Source organism: Physella acuta, unplaced genomic scaffold (genome assembly GCF_028476545.2).
Source record: "Physella acuta isolate Inbredline_101_S28 unplaced genomic scaffold, ASM2847654v3 ptg000607l, whole genome shotgun sequence".
Taxonomy (NCBI): Eukaryota; Metazoa; Mollusca; class Gastropoda; family Physidae; genus Physella; species Physella acuta.
The window spans coordinates 45,618-70,246 of record NW_026732126.1 but is presented as its reverse complement, the minus strand read 5'-3'; the positions used below and the strand labels follow the sequence as shown (position 1 = coordinate 70,246).

The following is a 24,629-nucleotide window of genomic DNA, read 5'->3' as shown; positions in this document are numbered from 1 at the left end:
ACTTACATACCAGTTGATTACACTTACATACCAGTTGGTTACACTTCCATACCAGTTGATTACACTTACATACCAGTTGGTTACACTTACATACCAGTTGGTTACACTTACATACCAGTTGATTACACTTACATACCAGTTGATTACACTTCCATACCAGTTGATTACACTTACATACCAGTTGATTACACTTACATACCAGTTGGTTACACTTACATACCAGTTGATTACACTTCCATACCAGTTGATTACACTTCCATACCAGTTGATTACACTTCCATCCCAGTTGATTACACTTACATACCAGTTGATTACCCTTACATACCAGTTGATTACACTTACATACCTGTTGATTACACTTACATACCAGTTGATTACACTTACATACCAGTTGGTTACACTTACATACCAGTTGGTTACACTTACATACCAGTTGATTACACTTACAAACCAGTTGATTACACTTACATACCAGTTGATTACACATACCAGTTGATTACACTTACATACCAGTTGATTACATCCACATACCAGTTGATTACTCTTACATACCAGTCTATTACACTTACATACCAGTTAATTACACTTACATACCAGTTGATTACATCCACATACCAGTTGATTACACTTACATACCAGTTGATTACACTTACATACCAGTTGATTACACTTCCATACCAGTTGATTACACTTACATACCAGTTGATTACACTTACATACCAGTTGGTTACACTTACATACCAGTTGATTACACTTACATACCAGTTGGTTAAACTTACATACCAGTTAGTTACACTTACATACCAGTTGATTACACTTACATACCAGTTGGTTACACTTCCATACCAGTTGATTACACTTACATACCAGTTGATTACACTTACATACCAGTTGGTTACACTTCCATACCAGTTGATTACACTTACATACCAGTTGGTTACACTTACATACCAGTTGGTTACACTTCCATACCAGTTGATTACACTTACATACCAGTTGATTACACTTACATACCAGTTGGTTACACTTACATACCAGTTGATTACACTTACATACCAGTTGATTACACTTCCATACCAGTTGATTACACTTACATACCAGTTGATTACACTTACATACCAGTTGGTTACACTTACATACCAGTTGATTACACTTCCATACCAGTTGATTACACTTCCATACCAGTTGATTACACTTCCATCCCAGTTGATTACACTTACATACCAGTTGATTACCCTTACATACCAGTTGATTACACTTACATACCTGTTGATTACACTTACATACCAGTGACCAGCAAACAGCTTATACTTTCAGATTTACAAATTGTAAACGTCATTTGAAAACCTTATTATTCAAATCAGAATACCTTAAAATGTAAATAAAAGAAAATATAAAGTTTTAAAATCAATTCAAACACAAACAGGCACAAGAATTGAGTGTATTGCTACATTATTTTTATAACGGGAGCTCATTGACATAATCAACATAATCAAATTATAGTTAATTGACAATTTAATTTATTTAACACTGTGTACAAAATCTGCATAAAAATGTGTACAGGTATTATGTGTACGTCATCAGTCACGTCTTAGCGCCAGTGTTTCTTCCAGACTTTTTTCTCGGGGGTGGGAAGGGGGGAACACTGTTAGAAGAAGAAACACTGGTCTTAGCAAAGACGAAAAAAAATCACTCCGCGAATTTGACAGCGTACACTAAGTGAGATGTCACTCCCTCTATCTACATCTTGCCCGTAGGTTGCCTTGCTCAGTTAAATAATATAAAATAACATATGGTATTATAATAACGTCAAAATAAAACAAAATGTCTTTTGTCGATGTTACAAAGGTTTTTTTTTCAAAGAGTTGATAATAATCATCATCGTTCTGTTGTAAGATTCACCCCAGAAAGTATAGAATCTCTGTTGTGATTACCAAAGCCAGATAGGAAGTGGTCTAATGAAGTGGTCTAATGAAGTGGTCTAATGAAGTGGTCTGATGGAGTGGTCTAACGATGTGGTCTAATGAAGTGGTCTAATGAAGTTGTCTAATGAAGTGGTCCCACGAAGTGGTCCCACGAAGTGGTCTAATGAAGTGGTCTAATGAAGTGGTCTAATGAAGTTGTCTAATGAAGTGGTCCCACGAAGTGGTCTAATGAAGTGGTCTAATGAAGTGGTCTAATGAAGTGGTCTAATGAAGTGGTCTAATGAAGTGGTCTAATGAAGTGGTCTAATGAAGTGGTCTAATGATGTGGTCTGCTTGACAAGATGTGGCGCTGCTCTACTGCAACTGTGCGATCAAACGTTGTTATACTCTCCCTTGTTACGTCTGCACACAAAATCCCAGGATAACCGGAAGCCGTCCTGTGGATTTAAAAAATGGCGGACAAATCAACACGCACACAGCTGAACACGCAAGTTTCGTAAGATGTTGACAATATCAGAAGCTAACAATGTAAATATGTTGATGACATTAGAAGCTAATATCGGCAATGTAAATATGTTGATGACATTAGAAGCTAACATTGCTAGTGTAGAGATGTAGGCTACCAGTGGCTTGCAGACCCAAAGTTTACACTTGACAAAGTTTACTGGACAGACCCAACAAACTCAACGGAAAAAGTGGCCTACTGAGACCAACATTCAAGATATTTACATTGAAAGACTCAATACTCACCAGGTGTGTAGAATTTCTTCAAACTCATGGATTTAATGTTTTCAGCTAGCTAGTCAACACGTATTAGAAGCGGCAAAATATTTAAACATTGTTAACTAAAGACTGAACTGAATGCTATAGGGGAATGAACTCACTAGGATTAACCCAGGAAGAGCTGTCCAAAAGTTGAAGTTGGGGATTATCTCCTTGCCCCCTGTCTTTGTTCTGGTGTAGTTGAAAACCATCCCACCCACAAAGTAAACAAACAGTAAACAAAAGAATCTGTGGACAAAAGGAGAACATTGGAGGGCAACAAATATCCTCGTCGTCTTGCTGGAAAAACTACCCTGAGATTGAAATCAAGAGAGGAAGCTAGAAAATGTCGTTGTCTACATACACAATGAGCATAATTGATCCAACTGTCAGTCCTTCTGAGCTAGATGGTGGATCAATGTGCTTACACGTGTTGGGACAATTACACATGGACCACATGCTCATCGACTGAAACACAAAGCAAAAAGTCAGCAAAATATTTCATAATAAAATGTCATTAAACGATGTGAGAAATCTTATTACAGTACATGTTGTTAGTCTTTATACCAGCGTGTGTGTCGTGATAACGCACATCAATACGGATTTAACATGCTCGTTCTGTGGAGTGTTGTTGTGACAGAGGCTTGACCACAACAGGATGACCAGTGGTCAACCCATACTAGCCTAGTGAACACGTAATGAAACAACTGCGCAACAACAAGTCTGTAATAGAATGACTTGAGTCTCTCATGTTCACTAGAGCTCATAAGTTTCAAGTCTAGAAGTCCTTACCACAACATTAGGTATCGATTCTCCAATCACATCCAGTTGCGCTGTCGTGTACTTCTGATCGCAGTACAGTATCACATCCGTTTTTCTGGAATATATGTATATATATATATATATATATATATATATATATATATATATATATATATATATATATATATATACACTGAGAGCATAAATACGTTTATAGGCATACTGCCATATAATAAATTGATAAATTGTATTGCACACCCAAAAAAAAAAAAATTAACCCATAAACAACCAACGCTCAAGTAAAATCACGTGATCAGAGTTCAAAGGTGACTCCTACTTGCCGGAATCGGAGGTGTAAGTGACCACTGGGTAGTAGCCGTTATAAGACCACGTGGTCTTTGACTGGAGGCCAACATCGACGTAATCACTGCCCGACCTCTTGCACACCTGCAGAAAGTAAACATCCGATGACGTCACGAACTACCGGATGTTGACATAGTATCTAATTTAAGAGTAAGACGCATCACGTGACAGGACAAACACAACTTACGGCGGCGTCACGACAGTTGCCCAAACTGAGGGGGAAACACGGGTTGTAGGAGTAGAAGTTGCCGTTGTAATCCATCTCGTCTGCAAATCTTTGACAGGGAGAAAGGAAGGAGATTAGATAAACAGGTAAATTTAACGTCCGAAATCTTAAGGAGGTTGCCGGCAAAAAAAACTTACGAAGGTTGCTCTCCAAAAGCTTTTTTAGATTTGCCGTCCAAAAACTAACGTAGTTTTGCCTTCCAAATACTTAGGTAGGTTTGCCGTAAAAAAAACTAACGTAGATTTTCCGTCAAAAAACTAACGTAGTTTTGCCTTCCAAATACTTAGGTAGGTTTGCCGTAAAAAAACTAACGTAGATTTGCCGTAAAAAAACTAACGTAGTTTTGCCTTCCAAATACTTAGGTAGGTTTGCCGTAAAAAAACTAACGTAGATTTGCCGTCAAAAAACTAACGTAGGTTTGCCGTCCAAAAACTTACGTAGGTTGGCCGTCCAAAAAAGTACGTAGGTTTGCCGTCCAAAAACTTACGTAGGTTTGCCGTCCAGTCGCCCGATACTGCTGATATCAACGACGCCCCGACCGTCGCTGTACCGACACCGACAGGCATCGATGCCGTCACAGCTGACGGCCGTCACAATGTCACCCTGACCTACTAGACAGGTGACCAACAGGAAGTGGATGTAAACCACGCTGTCCGTCGCCATGGCAACAACACACAGGGGACGTCACTTTAAAACAGAACCTAGCGTTAATCTAAAACCCAGCACTAGAGTGGCATTTAAGTTGTGTCACAATGTCATCTAGATGTCAACTGGATGACACACAATGTCACGTTGACCCAGGCTTGTATGACATCAGCTTAAAATTAGTCCTCGAGGTCCTAACACAGTTAGGTCCTAGTCCTAGTTGAAGCATCAACACAGAACTGCAACACACCATGAACTCTAAGGTAAAAGTGAACCAGTGTACAACACAAGACTAGAGTTATCAGCCCTGATAGATATTGTTTCGTTATCTGGTATTTATGCAATGGTTATCAGATAAAGTTCATCGTATTTAAAATACCACTACAACGTAGTAGAATCTACTGTAATCTACACGAACACACTAAATAAAAGTCACCCGTCGTGTTTTATTTGTGAGATATTCAGCAGCAGATCTTTGTTATTGATAAATTGAATGCACTCGATCGTCACTAGATTGTTGTTATACAATCGCTAGTGGTATTTAGTAGTCTCTGAATGTTGTATTTATTTATTGTTGTGTTAGTGATCTGAAGCCTAGTCTAATTCAAATGACAAAGTAATTGTATAGCTAGTTATTCAATACAGAGATTATGTCAAAATCAAATTATTTCACAATCAGAAAAGAGGTTATGTTACTAACGATAGTGAGATGTTGTGACAATGGAAAATATATTTCTTTTTTATAAATTAAGAAGTTTAATAGGGACAGAGCCAAGATCGAACTTTCATAATTTATCCCCACCAATTTTGTCCCCATCAACTTTGCCCTGTGACTAGTAGATTATCTTTCCCGATTAAGTACAAGCCTGATTTGTCCATTAGATTTCTCCTTATAAAAATAAAATTCACTTTTTTCCCCATGACATTGTTGTCTCCCTCCTCTCTTCACCAACCATGACGTCAAGGGCTGGTTCAAATAAAATCATCAGCCATTTTAAATGTGTACCAACAAAGGAGGGTAATTTATTTTATTCGTGAAACTTGAGTCGTCGTTCCTGTTCAATTCTCAAGTGATCTGTTTTCGTTATTACTTCCCTTTAAAAGGTAATGGGAATTAAACTGTCAGGCTGTCACAGTTAGACAGCTGGGATTTAGTTGGCTGAAGGTCTCTACTTGATGTGGCTTGATGTGGCTACACTTACCCAGGTATCGAAGCTACTCAAGATCTGACAATAACGATGATCCTTAACATTGCCCTGATCCATAGCCCAACCCTAACCCTGGCCCAAAACAGCGAAAGTAGCAGGGTGAAAAAGCTCGATACACGCTGTATTCGATACCCGCTCTATTCTATACCTGCTGTATTTGATACCCAGTGTGCACTATATCCACAAGATTTAGTTGGCTGTACATCTCTACTTGATGTGGCTAGAGCTGGCATTAGGGTTAATGTTTAACCGATTCGATTTCATGTTCAGCATGACGTTCGCATAGTTTTTTTTCGCTGGGAGTTTTAAGCTAACATCATTATATAGGCAATATATATATATATATATATATATATATATATATATATATATATATATATATATATATATATATATATATATACACTTACATATACACATACATGAACATATAAATACATATATAGGTACATATTTTAATACATTCATGTACACATATACTCATACACGAACTTACATAGATACACAGGCATATACACATAAACACTTGCACATAAATACACACTCATACAGACATACACATATTCAAACAGTGTACTCAAACAAACATACATACACATGTATACATGCATACACCTAAACATAGACCTACACTACATGTCCATATGTATCTTTAGAAACACAACACCAATTAGGAGGAAATAAATATTTATTGCCATTAAACACAGCTGGTATGAACAATGTGTGGATGATATGGATACATTGTTTCTTTCAGGTATCTCTCATGACTAAATAGAAAAAATATACAATGTATATGTCCGACCCCCTCCCCTAAGTATCAAGTGCTCCTCCATGGAGAAAGCGCCTGAAAGAAATCCTGTATGGATATGGTGGAGCAATGAATGGATGAGTGGATACAGTGGACATATAGTGGATATACGGCGAATGTGGTGGAGTATTTAACAAACTTGATGAGGAACAAAATGAAGCTGTAGACAAACACCATTCTTAAATAATATTATTAATACAACACTAGATACATACACATGGAATATATATATATATATATATATATATATATATATATATATATATATATATATATATATATATATATATATAAGTCAAACATATTCGCAGTTTCTAAATGTTGCCAGATTATTTTTTTAAATCAACAGATCAGTTTATACTTTAGAAATCCGACCAGTCATGCTTCATCACGTGATCATGTCACGCCACTCAACAATGTATATGTTTGAATGTTTGGTGAATTAAACCCATCAACTTCATCAAATCGATTGGTAGTTTACTTTTGTAGGTCTGACACAGCTTACGCTGAATTTAAAACCATCCTGAAATTTGCCAGATAAAATTTTTTGCATCACACATTAAAAATACTGTAAACATTTAAAAATTTAATTGTTTCAAATATTAAATTTTCCTTTTTTTTATTGTTTCAATACATTATGTTGCAATGTAAGCTACTCTGTAATGGATAAAGAAAGCTCGTCTTGATGAAAGGTAATGTAAAGCTGATGATGGTTATTACAATTATTACTATGATTAAAATTTATGATAAAATTTATTGTTGATAAACTACTGGTGGTGAAAACTAATGTTGATAAAAACTGCTGTTGATAAAAGCTACTGTTGATAAAAGCTACTGTTGATAAAAGCTACTGTTGATAAAAGCTACTGTTGATAAAAGCTACTGATGATAAAAGCTACTGTTGATAAGAGTTACTGTTAATAAAGCTACTGTTGATAAAAGTTACTGTTGTTAAAGCTACTGTTGATAAAAATTACCGATCAACCTACCGCTATAAGACCAGGCAATAGAGACCAAAAACTCAGGTTAGGGACCAGTTCTCTCCCCGTGCCCTTAGTTCTGACATAGTTCACCATCATTCCCCCGGAGAAGTACACAAATAGCAGGACAAAAAATCTGGAATTCAAACATGGAATTGTTTCTTAAAAATACAGTCTTAGACGTAAAGGTTTGCAATTGTAGCTTGTGTATAGGTGTGTAAGTAGGCGACCCTATATAGGCTAAACAAGCGTGACGTCATTTCTGGATGGAACTTTTGTGATAATTCCAAGAGGTGTATCGAAGCTACAATTTCCCAGGTATCGAAGTTACAATTACCCAGGTATCGAAGCTACACAAGACCTGCCTATTAACATGATCCTTAACATTGCCCTAAAAAAGCTCGATACCCGCTGTATTAAATACATGTTCTATTCAATATCCACTGTATACTATATCCACAATATTCGATACCCACAGTATTGCCGTAATGCAGTCCGTGAAGCACAAGATTGCGTCTAATGTCTACCACCCCCCCATCTCACCCCCCCCCCCCCCCACCCCCATCCAACACACAACTTTAGATCTCTGCTTTCAACTTACATAATGAGCATGATAGATCCAGGGGTCAAGGAAGAACCATCTGGAATCGGATCTGTTCTTTTGCAAGTGTTTGCACATGCGCAGTTGGACCATAAATTCATAGACTGGAGAAGGCACAAACATTTTTAAAATAAACAGAAATAAATATTAGTACAAACTAAACTTCCTAATTTAGATATTCGAGCAAAAACTTTAATCCAACTTCAAAGTTTTTGTCGTGAAATGGCCAGAACTTTGAATGCCAGAGTTTTGGTTCATTGATTGATTTTTTTTTTACCAGCGACCATCACGTGCTGGTGAAGAAATCACGAGTTCAGTGAGGTTGAGTGTGACCTAGTGTGGTCTAGTGTGGTTGCGTGTGGTCTAGTGTGGTTTAGTGTGGTTTAGTTTGGTTTAGTGTGGTCTAGTGTGGTTTAGTGTGGTTTACTTTGGTTCAGTGTGGTTTAGTGTGGTTTAGTTTGGTTTAGTGTGGTCTAGTGTGGTTTAGTGTGGTTTACTTTGGTTCAGTGTGGTTTAGTGTGGTCTAATGTGGTTTAGCGTGGTTTAGTTTGGTTTAGTGTGGCTGAGTGTGGCATAGTGTGGTCTAGTTTGGTTTAGTGTGGTTTAGTGTGGTTTAGCGTGGTGTAATGTGGTTTAGTGTGGTTTAGTGTGGTTTAGCGTGGTCTAGTGTGGTTTAGCGTGGTCTAGTGTGGTTTAGCGTGGTGTAATGTGGTGTTCGTGTTGTGGTATTGAGGATCTCACATTTATCTCACAGAGAAAACTCCTCGTTTGCTGCGGGTAAGACATCTATAGACAAATTTAAAAAATAAATAAATAAAAGGGAAATAACAGATGAACTAACCAGTGTCCCTGGAGTGACTTCCCCTATAACATCAAGCTGTGGAGTTGTTTTAGCCGCGTCACAGATAAACATCACTTCCGTTTTTCTGTGGGGTAGAGACAAGATGTGTGGGGTAGAGACAAGATGTGTGGGTTAGAGACAAGATGTGTGGGTTAGAGACAAGATGTGTGGGGTAGAGACAAGATGTGTGGGGTAGAGACAAGATGTGTGGGGGTAGAGACAAGATGTGTGGGGTAGAGACAAGATGTGTGGGGTAGAGACAAGATGTGTGGGGTAGAGACAAGATGTGTGGGGTAGAGACAAGATGTGTCGGGGTAGAGACAAGATGTGTGGGGTAGAGACAAGATGTGTGGGGTAGAGACAAGATGTGTGGGGTAGAGACAAGATGTGTCGGGGTAGAGACAAGATGTGTGGGGTAGAGACAAGATGTGTGGGGTAGAGACAAGATGTGTGGGGTAGAGACAAGATGTGTGGGGTAGAGACAAGATGTGTGGGGTAGAGACAAGATGTGTGGGGGTAGAGACAAGATGTGTGGGGGTAGAGACAAGATGTGTGGGGTAGAGACAAGATGTGTGGGGTAGAGGTAAGGTGTGTGGTGTAGAGACAACATGTGTGGGGTAGAGACAAGATGTGTGGGGTAGAGACAAGATGTGTGGGGGTAGAGACAAGATGTGTGGGGTAGAGACAAGATGTGTGGGGTAGAGACAAGATGTGTGGGGGTAGAGACAAGATGTGTGGGGTAGAGACAAGATGTGTGGGGTAGAGACAAGATGTGTGGGGTAGAGACAAGATGTGTGGGGTAGAGACAAGATGTGTGGGGTAGAGACAAGATGTGTGGGGTAGAGACAAGATGTGTGGGGGTAGAGACAAGATTAGTGGGGTAGAGACAAGATGTGTGGGGTAGAGGTAAGGTGTGTGGTGTAGAGACAACATGTGTGGGGTAGAGACAAGATGTGTGGGGTAGAGACAAGATGTGTGGGGTAGAGACAAGATGTGTGGGGTAGAGACAAGATGTGTGGGGGTAGAGACAAGATTAGTGGGGTAGAGACAAGATGTGTGGGGTAGAGACAAGATGTGTGGGGGTAGAGACAAGATGTGTGGGGGTAGAGACAAGATGTGTGGGGTAGAGACAAGATGTGTGGGGTAGAGACAAGATGTGTGGGGTAGAAACAAGATGTGTGGGGTAGAGACAAGATTAAATTTTATAGCTGTAAATAAATCAACCAATCAAACGGCGTGAGGTGTCGAGTTACGCAATCTCAGAGGTCTTGGGTTCCTCGGATATTTCTCTCCGTAAATAATTAATTTTTACTAAAGTTCATAGTTCACAGGCTACAGGCTTGTGTGTGGCCATCATTTCTATTGGACTTGGATACAGGCATACAGCACCGTTATCCAACCAATAAATTTGGTCTAGTTCAGTTGTTTACAACTTGACTGAGGGCAAAGATCAAAGGTCACGTGAGACTTACTTGCCGTCTGATGTGGTGTACGTCACCATGGGGTAGAAGCCAGTGTAGGACCACACGGCTGTCGTCTGCTTGCCCATCAAAGAGTAGTCCGATCCGACTTTTTTACACGCCTGAATTAATGATACATATGGGAGAATGGTTAGATTCATGGTTAGATTCATGGCTTTACTTTCGTTGGTTTACTGAGTTAGATTCATGACTTTACTTTTAGATTCATGAATTTACTTATTTAGATTCATGGCATTACTTATTTACATTTATGACGTTACTTATTTAGATTCATAGCTCTACTTTAAGATTTAGGATTTACTTATTTAGATTCATATTTACATTTATGGGTTTAATTAGTTAGATTCGTGGCTTTACTTATTTAAAATTAAATTTATTTAAATCTCGTGAAACTTGGGTATGATCACACGAAGATGCTACCATTCAAAGTTAGAGAGGTTCAAGAGACATAATTAGACAACAAATTATGCCTGAATCATCTGAGACAACTCTATTGTTGATGAATTACTTCCCTTGACCTAGCAAAGACTCACCGCCGCGTTTGGACACCCGCCAACGCTGAACTCAAAACACGGGTTGTAGGAGTAGGTGTTGCGGTCAAAGGCGGAGAACACGTCTGGGAACCTGGGGGGACAACAGTTGTGGGAATAGTTGGTGGTCACACAATACGTGTGGGAATAGTTGGTGGTGACACAATACGTGGGTGAATAGTTGGTGGTGATTCAATAATAGTGTGAATAGTTAGTGGTGATACAATAATGGTGTCAATAATGTTAGTAGTGACTCAACAATTGAATGAAAATTTGTGGTGACACAATTATTGTGTGAATAGTGGTGACACAATAATTGTGTTAATAATGTTAGTAGTGACTCAATAATTGAGTGAATGTTAGTGGTGACTCAAAAATTGTGTGAACGGTAGCATTATAACTGTGAATAATTTTTTTTGTTTATAGAGAGCATGTCTACTAAGTGATGTGTATCTTTACAAGTGAATACAGCTATTGAAGTGTAACATTACACATAAGGTATACCATCGCTACTGAGCTTTTAGAAAACCATCATTCAACGAACTACATGTGTTGTGGTGTGTCACGACTCGTGTTTTTGCTTGTGTGTAACGGATCGTGTTGTGTGTAACGACTCGTGTTGTGTGTAATTGCTCGTGTTGTTCTGTTGTATCTAACGGCTAGTGTTGTTGAAAGTGACGGATCGTGTTGTGTTGTGTGTAACGTTTCGTGTAGTATGTCACGACTCGTGTAGTGTGTACCAACTCGACAAATAAAAAAACGTTACCCAGCGGTGCCGTCCTGTTTCCCCAGACTGCTGACGTCAACAGTTCCAGAGCCGTCACTGAAGACACACCTGCACGGCCCCTTCCCATCGCAAGACAATGACGTCACCGGCTGGACCAGCCCAGCCCCCAGGACCAGGACACAAAATGTCGTGAGACCACAACAAGCCGTCATGGTCTCGGTTGTTCTTGTCACGTGACTCCCTGAACTCCTGACTAAATCTTCTCGCTGAAGTATATCACAACACTGACTGGCTAAATGTCAACACTGACTGACTAAATGACAGTACTGACTGGCCAAATGTCAACATGGACTGAGCAAATGACACAGATGAAGAGGGAATGCCCGTTCTGTTTTTATCGCCCACACAGCTAACTCTAATGATGTGCATCTGCAAATCGATCCTGATATCTACGCTGATGTAGATAACACACTTGTATATCGAACATATTTGATTCGATCATCTGATAACAACGAATAACCATCTATATATTTTAACCTTTGAGTTCAATTGTACTATAACCATTGTGGCTATTTTAACGTGACGTCACTAGTGTAAAGGGCTAGTCATCTCCTGGCGTGTCGGACATACCTAGCCATAAAAATATCACAAAATCAACTTTTACGATTCTTTACCTTTCTTTAAGATAAATTGTATTCAACCGAAATTTGGGGTATAGTTATGGTTATATTAATTCCACAAGCGCCGTTATTTAAATTTAAACGTGGTTATTTTGAGTTTGAAAAAAAATAAAATCGACATCATCTTAGGCTTTGACACATGATTTGGTTGCACGATCTATCAGGGCCTATGTCTAGATTTTATTGTTTTTAAAAACTTTTATTGAAAGGCGGGAAATACAGTTACATCTGATACATTTATTCACCTGTGTGGACGTCATAAATGAATGCCCCCTATATTCAAACAGAACTAATAAAAATGGATTAAAGGGAGGTAGCTGCGCAGACACAAAAGCGTCAAAAATAATTTCATTGTTATTTCCCTTTGACCATCGCGTAGCGGATGGTTTTTTTATTTTATTTTTTTATTTTTTTTTTATTTTTTTCTTGTTCTCTGGCTCATTTTAGAAAATGGTTTATGGAAAAGATTTTTTAAATTAATAAATTACAGCCAGGATATGCTGTGTTTATTAAACAGATAATTAAGGGGAAACAATTTGTACCATCATAGTACGTAGAAAACATTTACATTGTTATTTCCCTTGGAAAGTAGGTAAACGTTTTTAAAATCGGTATGTAATCTATATAGTTCTTTTTTTTAAAGCATGTTATTGATAAAATATTTTTTAAATATGCAGTTTTCTTTTTTTGTTTTTGTTGTTGTTGTTGAATAAAACAAAACTGTTCAGAGAATGTTAAGAGTTCGTCAGCTTACTAAATAAAATACACCAGGGGAAGTAATTTATACTCTTCACAAAACTCTGAAAACATTTTCATTGTTGTTTCCCTTTGACCGTAGAGTTAATTGTTTAAAGAATTATGATGCGTTTTTTTTAAATATATCAATGTATTTTAATCTACATTTTAAAGTATAAGCTTACTATATTTATTTAAAAATCTAAGATGTCTTTGGTTTATTATCTTTAGTGTACAGTTTTATTGCAGGTAATAAAAAACCGTTTAAAAAGGTTGTAGGTATCGAAGCTAATTAACTAAACAAAAACTTAAGGGAAGCTATCTCTACTTATGCTGGAAAGTAAGAAATATTTGCATTGTTATTTCCCTTTGACCGTAATTTCTTAACTTTTTTGCGCACCATTTACTTTTCATATCCCTCTGATTTTACATTTGTTTATTGAAAGCCTGTTGTTTCAAACTTAAACCAGCAAACTGTTAACGATTTTCTTGCAAATCTTCTTATATTGGAACAAAAAAGTACTCTTTGTACTTAAGATTTTAAATTAAATATTGTTGCATTGTCTTTAGATTGCAGAAATACATTTTTAGGGCAATATAATAAGCAACCTATTTATTATATATGAGTATTATATATGAGTATTATAATCTATCTCAGGGGTCGGCAACCTGCGGCTCGCGAGCCGCATGCGGCTCTATTAATGTCAGGATGCGGCTCGCCAGTTATTATATTATTTTATTTTCATAATTCATAAAAATATTATACTGTAAAAAAAACAACTTTAAACAAAATAAAAACTGAGAATTGGTGGAATAGATGTGACCAGCCCTTTGGCAGTGGTTCCATGCTTTCCACTACCTAAGTGCACATTTAAATTTTTTTTCTAATATTTTGAATTGTTGTTTTTTTTTTTTTTGTTCAGAAGGCATTTTTTGATGTGCATTAATTTGATTTGAGTGACAGTTTTTTTTAGTTATTTGCTTCTAACTTGGGTAGGGATAGTGCTATGGTTATATAATTTGATTTTATTATCCGAGCAGAACTAGCTAAAATACTTTATGTTCTGTGCTAAAAATTGTATGTTTTTATATGAATAAATAGTATTTCATACTTAAGCACATGTTTTTTAAATATATTTACCTAATCGTAATCAAATACCATAATATTGAAAAAATAAAATTGTTAGTGGCTCTTTAAAAACTGGGAGATTTTACAAATTGTAACTTTAGGCTCTTCCGCCACACAATGTTGCCGACCCCTGATCTATTTCATTTCTAAAAATATATTTCTGTATATCTTTACAATAATGTTGTGAACATTTTACTATAAAGACCAGGCTTGTACAATTCATGTCCATTTAGGCTATTGGTTTAGTATTTCTTATAAACAGTAAAGATCAAATCCTTTGATGATTTTTACTGGTTTTCAAGACTAGTTTTATTTATAAAAATATTTAGATATTGATTATTTAAGTGAAGCATAAAATTTAAAATTTAACAATCCTGAAAGCAAAATAGAAAAATTTTAAAACCCTTTAAACTTTGTGTTCATCTCAGTAATATTTTTATAATTGACAATCACTTATTACATGTTTAATTCATCTCATGTTCAATATACAATCATTTAGTGGTGCAACGCAACTTATTCTTTTGTCAAAATAATTTAATCTTCAAGGGATTATGGAAATTCTGAAAAATCTCACGAGGTCATTCAGTTTGCCTGAGATGTTTTTTTTCCATTACTTTTTGTTCCTATTTACTGAATACTAATGTCCAAATATTTTCTCAAAAATTCTTTTAATTTTGTAGGCAGCTTTTCAACTGGAAGTTTAAGTATTTGCATTTTATATTTACATTAAAATTTTGATCATAATTTTTTACCAACCATCATTTAGTCCAGGTACCATTCACTCAAAAAACAAAAGGAAAAATATTTTAATGGCATTTATTCAAATGCAAAAACAAAATAAGTCCATTCATCTACTGCTGTTACAATACAACACAATGAAATGTTATTTGAATGAATTTGAATTGACCATGGCAGTAAAACAAAATATCTCGAATGTAATGCAATGAATTTGTTATGTCCTACTTCATGTATTTAATAATTACATTTTTATTTTTAAAAATATCAAACAGCTGCTAATCAAATTTACTGTAATAAAATCATTACTGGATATCAATGCTTAGCTAGGCAAAAAACAGGGTGCATAAAAATTGATTTTTTTTTTTTAAATATTAAAAATAAACATTTCATTAAAAAAATCAAGAATCCATTGAATGCTGTTGTATTGTTATATTCAGAGAAACCAGCTGAATATGAATCACCAAGGAAATCACCAAGCAAAACACACAATGCTGAAATAAATTGAGGGGAGAAAACTGATGACCCTTCATCAACAATATTTTATAATTATTTATTTACCTTAACAACAAAGAGTACAAAAAAAACCCTAAGTAACATTTTGATTTACTAAAAAGAAATAACTAATTCGTTTAAATTTTCTGGGTAATCTTGAAGAAAAACTAAGCTTCCTGAGTGATTTAATCTTTCTCTTGAAATGTGTAGATCTTCAAGCTTTTTAAAACTTTGACTCAACTTCTGTTAACACAAAAATATACCACACATCAAGTTCCCACAAAGAGCAGGAATTGATCCAACATTTAAATCTAATATTTTGACTATAAAATATTGAATCTCATATAACTGGCACCATTCTTAGCAAACATAAATAAACAGCTTGAAGAGGACTTACAGTAAAACATGATAACAGGATTTTTATAGTTCACCTCTATAATAGCAAAAGATTCTCCATTAAACTGTTTGAATATTTGTAATTATGGAAATCAAATTTTAACCAGTATCACATAACAGAAGTGTAGTAGTGTTATATTTACACTTTGTTACAAACTAATAAATAGTAACAACAATCATGATAAACAAACTATTTAACTAGGTTTCTTAAAGTTTTTTATGACATCAAAAATGTTACTTTTTAATCAATCAGGTATATTTTATTTGACAATGTCTAGTAATCCAGACAGCTTTAATTAAACATTTTAACCACAGCTAGACAAAGTAGTTAAAAACTAACTGAACAACAGAAGTAACCTTTATGGTGGATAAGTCTGTATAACAGAAGTGAACACAGAAATCAAGTGCGGGTAACTCTAAAAAATTTTAATCCTCTTTAATAGAAGATCAAATATGTCCAGCTTCTGTCCCTACTTTTTATTTTCTACTGAAGTATCCAGGACTACATAAAATGAGCCAACAATCAAATATCAGTGTGACAATAGCATTTCTCAATAAAAGCTGCTGGATTTGTCTTGTTACTTCTGATAACTAAAGCCAGCTAGGAACTAGATTCTAGATTGGTAAATAACTTGCAACAGCCCGGAGCAGTCTAAAAAACTAGTTGAGCTAAAACCAGTAGATAAGTATCATAAGATCTTACATTTCTCACTCACTCGTGTATCAGCAAACTTCAGCTTTTAAAATTTTGTAAAACTATAGAGATATGTATACATTTTGTTAAAAAGATTAGCAAAGCTTAGATTGGTAAAAGCTGGAACAATTATCTTCAGCTATCAAACTAAGAAACTCACATCACATATATATTTATGTGTAAAGTTGTTATAAAACAAAGCAGTCATTTTTCAAAAACAAATCACAATAAAAATTTCTAATTAACTGTAGTGAAAAATTTTGCATGAATAATTCATTAGTGATATGATTAATTTATTTTTTTCCCTTTTAATGATATAATTAACATAAAATGTCAAAAAAAAAATATTTATACAGCCCAAAAATCAGTGACACTGGTGTCTAAAGGGACGACATGGTCTATGTTGGAAACTATATTCCCTCAAAGGACCAAAAACCTGTGTGCAGAATATATGTAGTGTACATGGTGCTCTCAAAATGCTAATATAAGACTGGGTGACACAATCACTGTGATGCAAGTTGACAACTACCCATTACAAAGCTTAGAGGGAACATAGGTTGGAAAATACATTTGGGGAAAGTTATTCATAAACCACTCCCCCCCCCCCCACCCCATTTATACATGACCAGTGTACTTCTTACTGCTGTCACCAGCATTAATAATTGTATGCATCAAAAGACTACAGTGGACATGATTGTTCATTAAGGTATTTATAGCTTTTTTTTGCAGAATTTATGTTAACTAAATTTATTTAACTCCAATAACACACATTTAATGATAATTTTGAGAAAAAGTAATTTTAAGTATCAACTTTTTGCTGTAGAAATAAAAAAACAGAACAGTGGCTTTAAAGTTAGTTCACACTATGGAAAGACCTTGCAATGTTACTGACTAGCATGATATAAAAACTAAAATTACTTGAGCGAATAAATACTGAATCACCTAGCTAGATCAAATACAATATACATATAATACACACTATATAATACACACTATGTAACACACTACAAATGTTGGGCAGCAGATCAACTACTAGTTTATCTAATCATCACCATATAATCATGGTCTAATCATCACCATATAATCATGGTCTACTCATCTCCATATAATCATGGTCTAATCATCGCTTTATAATCATGGTCTAATCACCTCTATATAATCATGGTCTAATCATCTCCATATAATCATGGTCTAATCACCTCTATATAAATATAATCACAGGTTCTAAAGTTTAAATTTAAAGACAGAACAAGCTGTCTGTACCTTATTTCAATGACAGTCAACATGTGCTGTCTGTCTCTTAAAGACAGTCACAATGGCTGTCTATATCTTGAAGACATTCAGTTTATGTTGTCCTCCCCTCTAAGTAATGCTGGTTTAAAGTTCCGTGACAAAAAGTCAACAAGTTGAGAACAGCTTATCCCTCTCCCTTAGTTCTGATACACAAACTAGTTTTATTTTATTATCTACATAGATCAAAATAAATAACAGGAGAAAATGATTGAATAACCAACTTTACAAATATGTACAAACAAGCCAGACTATCAAATTACATATGTACATAAACTGCAAGTTTCATTTCATTTATATGTAACAAGTATCAAATGTTCTCTAGATGAATTCACAGAGATGTTTTGACATCACTGACTATCTTAATACCACTAAAGGGATGCTAGACATCTATCCTAAACATCATCAACATGGGAACTAGAAATCTAAGGATAATAACATGTACAAGATTTAAACCACGCAAGTTTTAATCATTTATTTTATCACTGATTTCAATGTTAAAATGCTATCAAAGTACTATTCTGCTCTTTATATGAAATATTTGAAAAAAAAAAATATGTATTAATTAGCTGCTGCTAAATTATTATAATTTACCATTTTAAAAAATCTGTTGTTTTTTTTAAATCAGTGGTAAAACACAATACTGACTTCTTTATGTTTCACTAAACAGTTTAAAACAGTTCCCAAGTGTTGTTATATATTATATCAACCACCATAAATTTAAAAAAGCCTATTAAAATACCTACTTTACATGAGTGGAATAATTAGATGAGTTGATGAATGAATCAAAGCAACCATAGTTTTGAATGAAAGACAATTCTGTGCATTTCCAACTAAGGCTTGGTGTATTTCTTTCAAACAAAGCAACACATCGAATTTGATGCATATATCGTAATCATTCATAGAAAAGTAAACAAAATAAGCTTTCAACTTCCAATAAAAAATGTTCTGGTTATTGTGAAATAAATGAGCAGCAGTTTTAAAATAAAGTCGTTCTATTTACACTCAAAACATCCACAAACAAAATCTACTTTGTGATGGAGAATAAAATGATGAATAAAAAGGTAAACAAATTAAGTTGGAACTATATACCAGTGACACAGTCTAAGGCCACGTAATATAAGCTCACAGGCGGTTGAACCACTTGACACTTTGTCCAGTGCTATAAGAACCTGACAGGTGGCTGAACCACTTGACATCTTGTAATGCATCAACCTGACAGGCGGTTGAACCACCTGACAGGCGGTTGAACCACCTGACACAGTTGAACCTGTGCTGTAGTGTACTGATCACATGTGAAAATATAATCCATAGAAAACCAGCAACAAGAGAAATGCTATCTTTGCTAAGATCTGTAGATCTTTATCACATCCTGGATTATCTGTCTACAGATGGGGCAGAGTCCTTTCTCATTACGGATAGTGGTGGCACAGTCAAAACACAGACACATGTGTCCGCAGGTGTAGAGCACACAGTTGATGGTCTGCTCCCAGCAAACCTTGCAGTCTGACGCCCCATCCTCCTGCGGGATGTTTGGTGAGAGGGGGGTCGTGGGGAGAGATTTGGGGTGCAGACCAAACCGGAGCCCATCACCAGATTCTTGCACAGGTGAGATGCAGGTGACAGGCACACTGTTGCTCCTTAAGACGTGCGCAGGTAGGGACATGGGCCCTGAGCCACCAGCTGGAGGCATAGCTACAGCCAGGGCCGCGTTGGCAAAGGCGGAACCAAGTTCATTGAATGATGACGCCCCTCCAGTAGTTGGTAAGCTGCTGGTGTAGTTGGTGAAGGACTGTGAGCGAGCCAGACGACCTTGAATTGGGGTCATCGTTGTTCCTGTGGGCAAAATCAGATTGATATATTAGGGGATCAACATAGGAGATCAAATGTTGTGAATTTCAAAGATAAAAAATGGTAAATATCAAAGAACAAAAACAGTAAATATCAAAGATCAAAAACTGTAAATATCAAAGATCAAAAATTGTAAATTTCAAAGTACAAAAACTGTAAATATCAAAGATAAAAACTGTAAATATTGAAGGTGAAAATTGTAAATATCAAAGATTAAAAATTTTACAAATATAAAAAAAGTATGTATCAACGATGGTAAATTGTATATGTTTAAGATTTTTTTTAAATTGAATACTGTATAGAGGCTAAAGTTAAAATGTTACTGAAGGATCTACACAAAAACTCTGCCTTATCTTAGCATGAGGCAATAAATAAAACCCTACCAATGAGTTTAATTTTTTGAATGTTGCCGTACACATCAAAGAAAGCCCACAATGGAAGTGTACGGTCTACGTGCATCAACGTAACAGGAGCTTGGTTGTTGCGTGCATATTTTACTTCACCTAAAGATAAGAAGGTATAATTGTATTTTAAATGTCACATGTAAAAAAAATAGTGTTACAATAAAAATATTCATACTTCTATATTATCCTATGTAAAATAACCTTTACATGCCAATCCCATGATTACATACCAACCACAGGCCAATCCCATGACTACATACCAACCACAGGCCAATCCCATGATTACATACCAACCACAGGCCAACCCCATGACTACATACCAACCACAGGCCAATCCCATGATTACATACCAACCACAGGCCAACCCCATGACTACATACCAACCACAGGCCAATCCCATGATTACATACCAACCACAGGCCAACCCCATGACTACATACCAACCACAGGCCAATCCCATGATTACATACCAACCACAGGCCAACCCCATGACTACATACCAACCACAGGCCAACCCCATGACTACATACCAACCACAGGCCAACCCCATGACTACATACCAACCACAGGCCAATCCCATGACTACATACCAACCACAGGCCAACCCCATGACTACATACCAACCACAGGCCAATCCCATGATTACATACCAACCACAGGCCAATCCCATGATTACATACCAACCACAGGCCAACCCCATGATTACATACCAACCACAGGCCAATCCCATGACTACATACCAACCACAGGCCAACCCCATGACTACATACCAACCACAGGCCAATCCCATGATTACATACCAACCACAGGCCAACCCCATGATTACATACCAACCACAGGCCAATCCCATGATTACATACCAACCACAGGCCAATCCCATGATTACATACCAACCACAGGCCAATCCCATGATTACATACCAACCACAGGCCAACCCCATGATTACATACCAACCACAGGCCAATCCCATGATTACATACCAACCACAGGCCAATCCCATGATTACATACCAACCACAGGCCAATCCCATGATTACATACCAGATTCAGTTAAATAAAAGCTGAGTTCATCCCCAACTTCAGGATTTCTACAAACATCTTTGTTGACCACCCAGTACTCCAGCCTGTCCAAGAGAAGATCCGAGTCATCTGGTAGGGTATTGGGGTCAACTTTGGAAGGGTCACAGGCAGTTAGTCCAAATCCCAGTCCACCAATGTAGGAGCGGTCAATGCCCAAAACCTGTACACAACAGAGGGAGTGACAGTTTACTGGTATGGTCAATTATATACACAATTTGTACATACCTGGTGTGATGTAGAGTAACAAAGGGAAAGTTAATTACATTATTAAAAAAGAAAAAAAATTCAGATTAGATCAACAGAGGATTTACACACCTGGGTGACTATATGTGAGATATGTACACACCTGGATGACTATATGTGAGATATGTAAACAAGTGGAGTGTACACACCTGGGTGACTATATGTGAGATATGTAAACAACACACCTGGATGACTATATGTGAGATATGTAAACAACACACCTGGATGACTATATGTGAGATATGTAAACAAGTGGAGTGTACACACCTGGATGACTATATGTGAGATATGTAAACAACACACCTGGATGACTATATGTGAGATATGTAAACAAGTGGAGTGTACACACCTGGGTGACTATATGTGAGATATGTAAACAACACACCTGGATGACTATATGTGAGATATGTAAACAAGTGGAGTGTACACACCTGGATGACTATATGTGAGATATGTAAACAAGTGGAGTGTACACACCTAGATGACTATATGTGAGATATGTAAACAAGTGGAGTGTACACACCTGGGTGACTATATGTGAGATATGTAAACAACACACCTGGATGACTATATGTGAGATATGTAAACAACACACCTGGATGACTATATGTGAGATATGTAAACAAGTGGAGTGTACACACCTGGGTGACTATATGTGAGATATGTAAACAACACACCTGGATGACTATATGTGAGATATGTAAACAAGTGGAGTGTACACACCTGGATGACTATATGTGAGATATGTAAACAAGTGGAGTGTACACACCTGGATGACTATATGTGAGATATGTAAACAGGTGGAGTGTACACACCTGGGTGACTATATGTGAGATATGTAAACAACACACCTGGATGACTATATGTGAGATATGTAAACAAGTGGAGTGTACACACCTGGGTGACTATATGTGAGATATGTAAACAAGCAGGGTCTACACACCTGGATGACTATATGTGAGATATGTAAACAAGCAGGGTCTACACACCTGGATGACTATATGTGAGATATGTAAACAAGCGGGGTCTACACACCTGGATGACTATATGTGAGATATGTAAACAAGTGGAGTGTACACACCTGGATGACTATATGTGAGATATGTAAACAAGTGGAGTGTACACACCTGGGTGACTATATGTGAGATATGTAAACAACACACCTGGATGACTGAGATATGTAAACAAGTGGAGTGTACACACCTGGGTGACTATATGTGAGATATGTAAACAACACACCTGGATGACTATATGTGAGATATGTAAACAAGTGGAGTGTACACACCTGGATGACTATATGTGAGATATGTAAACAAGTGGAGTGTACACACCTGGATGACTATATGTGAGATATGTAAACAGGTGGAGTGTACACACCTGGGTGACTATATGTGAGATATGTAAACAACACACCTGGATGACTATATGTGAGATATGTAAACAAGTGGAGTGTACACACCTGGGTGACTATATGTGAGATATGTAAACAAGCAGGGTCTACACACCTGGATGACTATATGTGAGATATGTAAACAAGCAGGGTCTACACACCTGGATGACTATATGTGAGATATGTAAACAAGCGGGGTCTACACACCTGGATGACTATATGTGAGATATGTAAACAAGTGGAGTGTACACACCTGGATGACTATATGTGAGATATGTAAACAAGTGGAGTGTACACACCTGGGTGACTATATGTGAGATATGTAAACAACACACCTGGATGACTATATGTGAGATATGTAAACAAGTGGAGTGTACACACCTGGATGACTATATGTGAGATATGTAAACAAGTGGAGTGTACACACCTGGATGACTATATGTGAGATATGTAAACAGGTGGAGTGTACACACCTGGGTGACTATATGTGAGATATGTAAACAACACACCTGGATGACTATATGTGAGATATGTAAACAAGTGGAGTGTACACACCTGGGTGACTATATGTGAGATATGTAAACAACACACCTGGATGACTATATGTGAGATATGTAAACAAGTGGAGTGTACACACCTGGGTGACTATATGTGAGATATGTAAACAACACACCTGGATGACTATATGTGAGATATGTAAACAACACACCTGGATGACTATATGTGAGATATGTAAACAAGTGGAGTGTACACACCTGGATGACTATATGTGAGATATGTAAACAACACACCTGGATGACTATATGTGAGATATGTAAACACCTGGGTGACTATATGTGAGATATGTAAACAAGTGGAGTGTACACACCTGGGTGACTATATGTGAGATATGTAAACAACACACCTGGATGACTATATGTGAGATATGTAAACAAGTGGAGTCTACACACCTGGATGACTATATGTGAGATATGTAAACAAGTGGAGTGTACACACCTGGATGACTATATGTGAGATATGTAAACAACACACCTGGATGACTATATGTGAGATATGTAAACAAGTGGAGTGTACACACCTGGGTGACTATATGTGAGATATGTAAACAACACACCTGGATGACTATATGTGAGATATGTAAACAAGTGGAGTGTACACACCTGGATGACTATATGTGAGATATGTAAACAACACACCTGGATGACTATATGTGAGATATGTAAACAACACACCTGGATGACTATATGTGAGATATGTAAACAAGTGGAGTGTACACACCTGGATGACTATAGTCTCCCCACATCTAACTGGTCTGCTGGTAAACACAAAAGCATTACAGTACTCCTCCCTGAGCCTGACAGCTATGGTCCTGTCTGTGTTGATTCTGATGTTCTTGCCCTGCAGGGTGTGGAGGTGGAGGGGTGCCAGGGGTATGCCAGCATGGTAGTTGACAGGCAGGCCCGTGGGGGTGCTGGGAGGGTCTGATATAGACATGAATGTGAAGTGGTCTATCTCTGAAGGCTGGGGGCTGGCATCAAATTGTGCTGCGTTGGCTGGAGGTTCAATTTCTGAGGACAAGTCATTCATTTTAGTCGGTGGCAAAAATTTTAAGTAAGAGAGGCAAAGAGATACCAAAAGCTCAAGCATTG

At 36.9% G+C, this 24,629-nt stretch overlaps 3 protein-coding genes across 4 annotated transcripts in view; all 3 read right to left on the bottom strand.

Moving 5' to 3' along the window:
- Positions 1–1,434: 1,434 nt before the first annotated feature.
- Positions 1,435–4,940, bottom strand: LOC131947805 (uncharacterized). The gene is made up of 7 exons (XM_059309137.1): positions 4,526–4,940; positions 4,000–4,087; positions 3,787–3,896; positions 3,480–3,564; positions 3,052–3,155; positions 2,810–2,936; positions 1,435–2,362 (listed from the first exon to the last, which is right to left on the bottom strand). Exons 1-7 carry the CDS (start codon positions 4,699–4,701, stop codon positions 2,297–2,299), a joined length of 756 nt encoding a protein of 251 aa, XP_059165120.1. The 5' UTR covers positions 4,702–4,940; the 3' UTR covers positions 1,435–2,296.
- Positions 4,941–6,999: 2,059 nt separating this feature from the next.
- LOC131947808 (cation-dependent mannose-6-phosphate receptor-like) lies at positions 7,000–12,294 on the bottom strand. Its single transcript, XM_059309141.1, has 7 exons — positions 11,899–12,294; positions 11,136–11,226; positions 10,594–10,703; positions 9,122–9,206; positions 8,281–8,384; positions 7,689–7,815; positions 7,000–7,222 (listed from the first exon to the last, which is right to left on the bottom strand). Exons 1-7 carry the CDS (start codon positions 12,069–12,071, stop codon positions 7,160–7,162), a joined length of 753 nt encoding a protein of 250 aa, XP_059165124.1. The 5' UTR covers positions 12,072–12,294; the 3' UTR covers positions 7,000–7,159.
- Positions 12,295–19,252: 6,958 nt separating this feature from the next.
- Positions 19,253–24,629, bottom strand: part of LOC131947801 (protein neuralized) — a 36,719-nt gene continuing 31,342 nt past the window's right edge. For both annotated transcript variants that reach the window (XM_059309126.1, XM_059309125.1), the window contains exons 4-7: positions 24,259–24,548; positions 21,309–21,507; positions 20,248–20,367; positions 19,253–19,849 (exon numbers count right to left, since the gene is read on the bottom strand). In XM_059309126.1, coding sequence (XP_059165109.1) covers positions 19,359–19,849; positions 20,248–20,367; positions 21,309–21,507; positions 24,259–24,548 — 1,100 coding nt within the window. In that variant the 3' untranslated portion in view covers positions 19,253–19,358. The remainder of the gene's footprint in view (positions 19,850–20,247; positions 20,368–21,308; positions 21,508–24,258; positions 24,549–24,629) is intronic.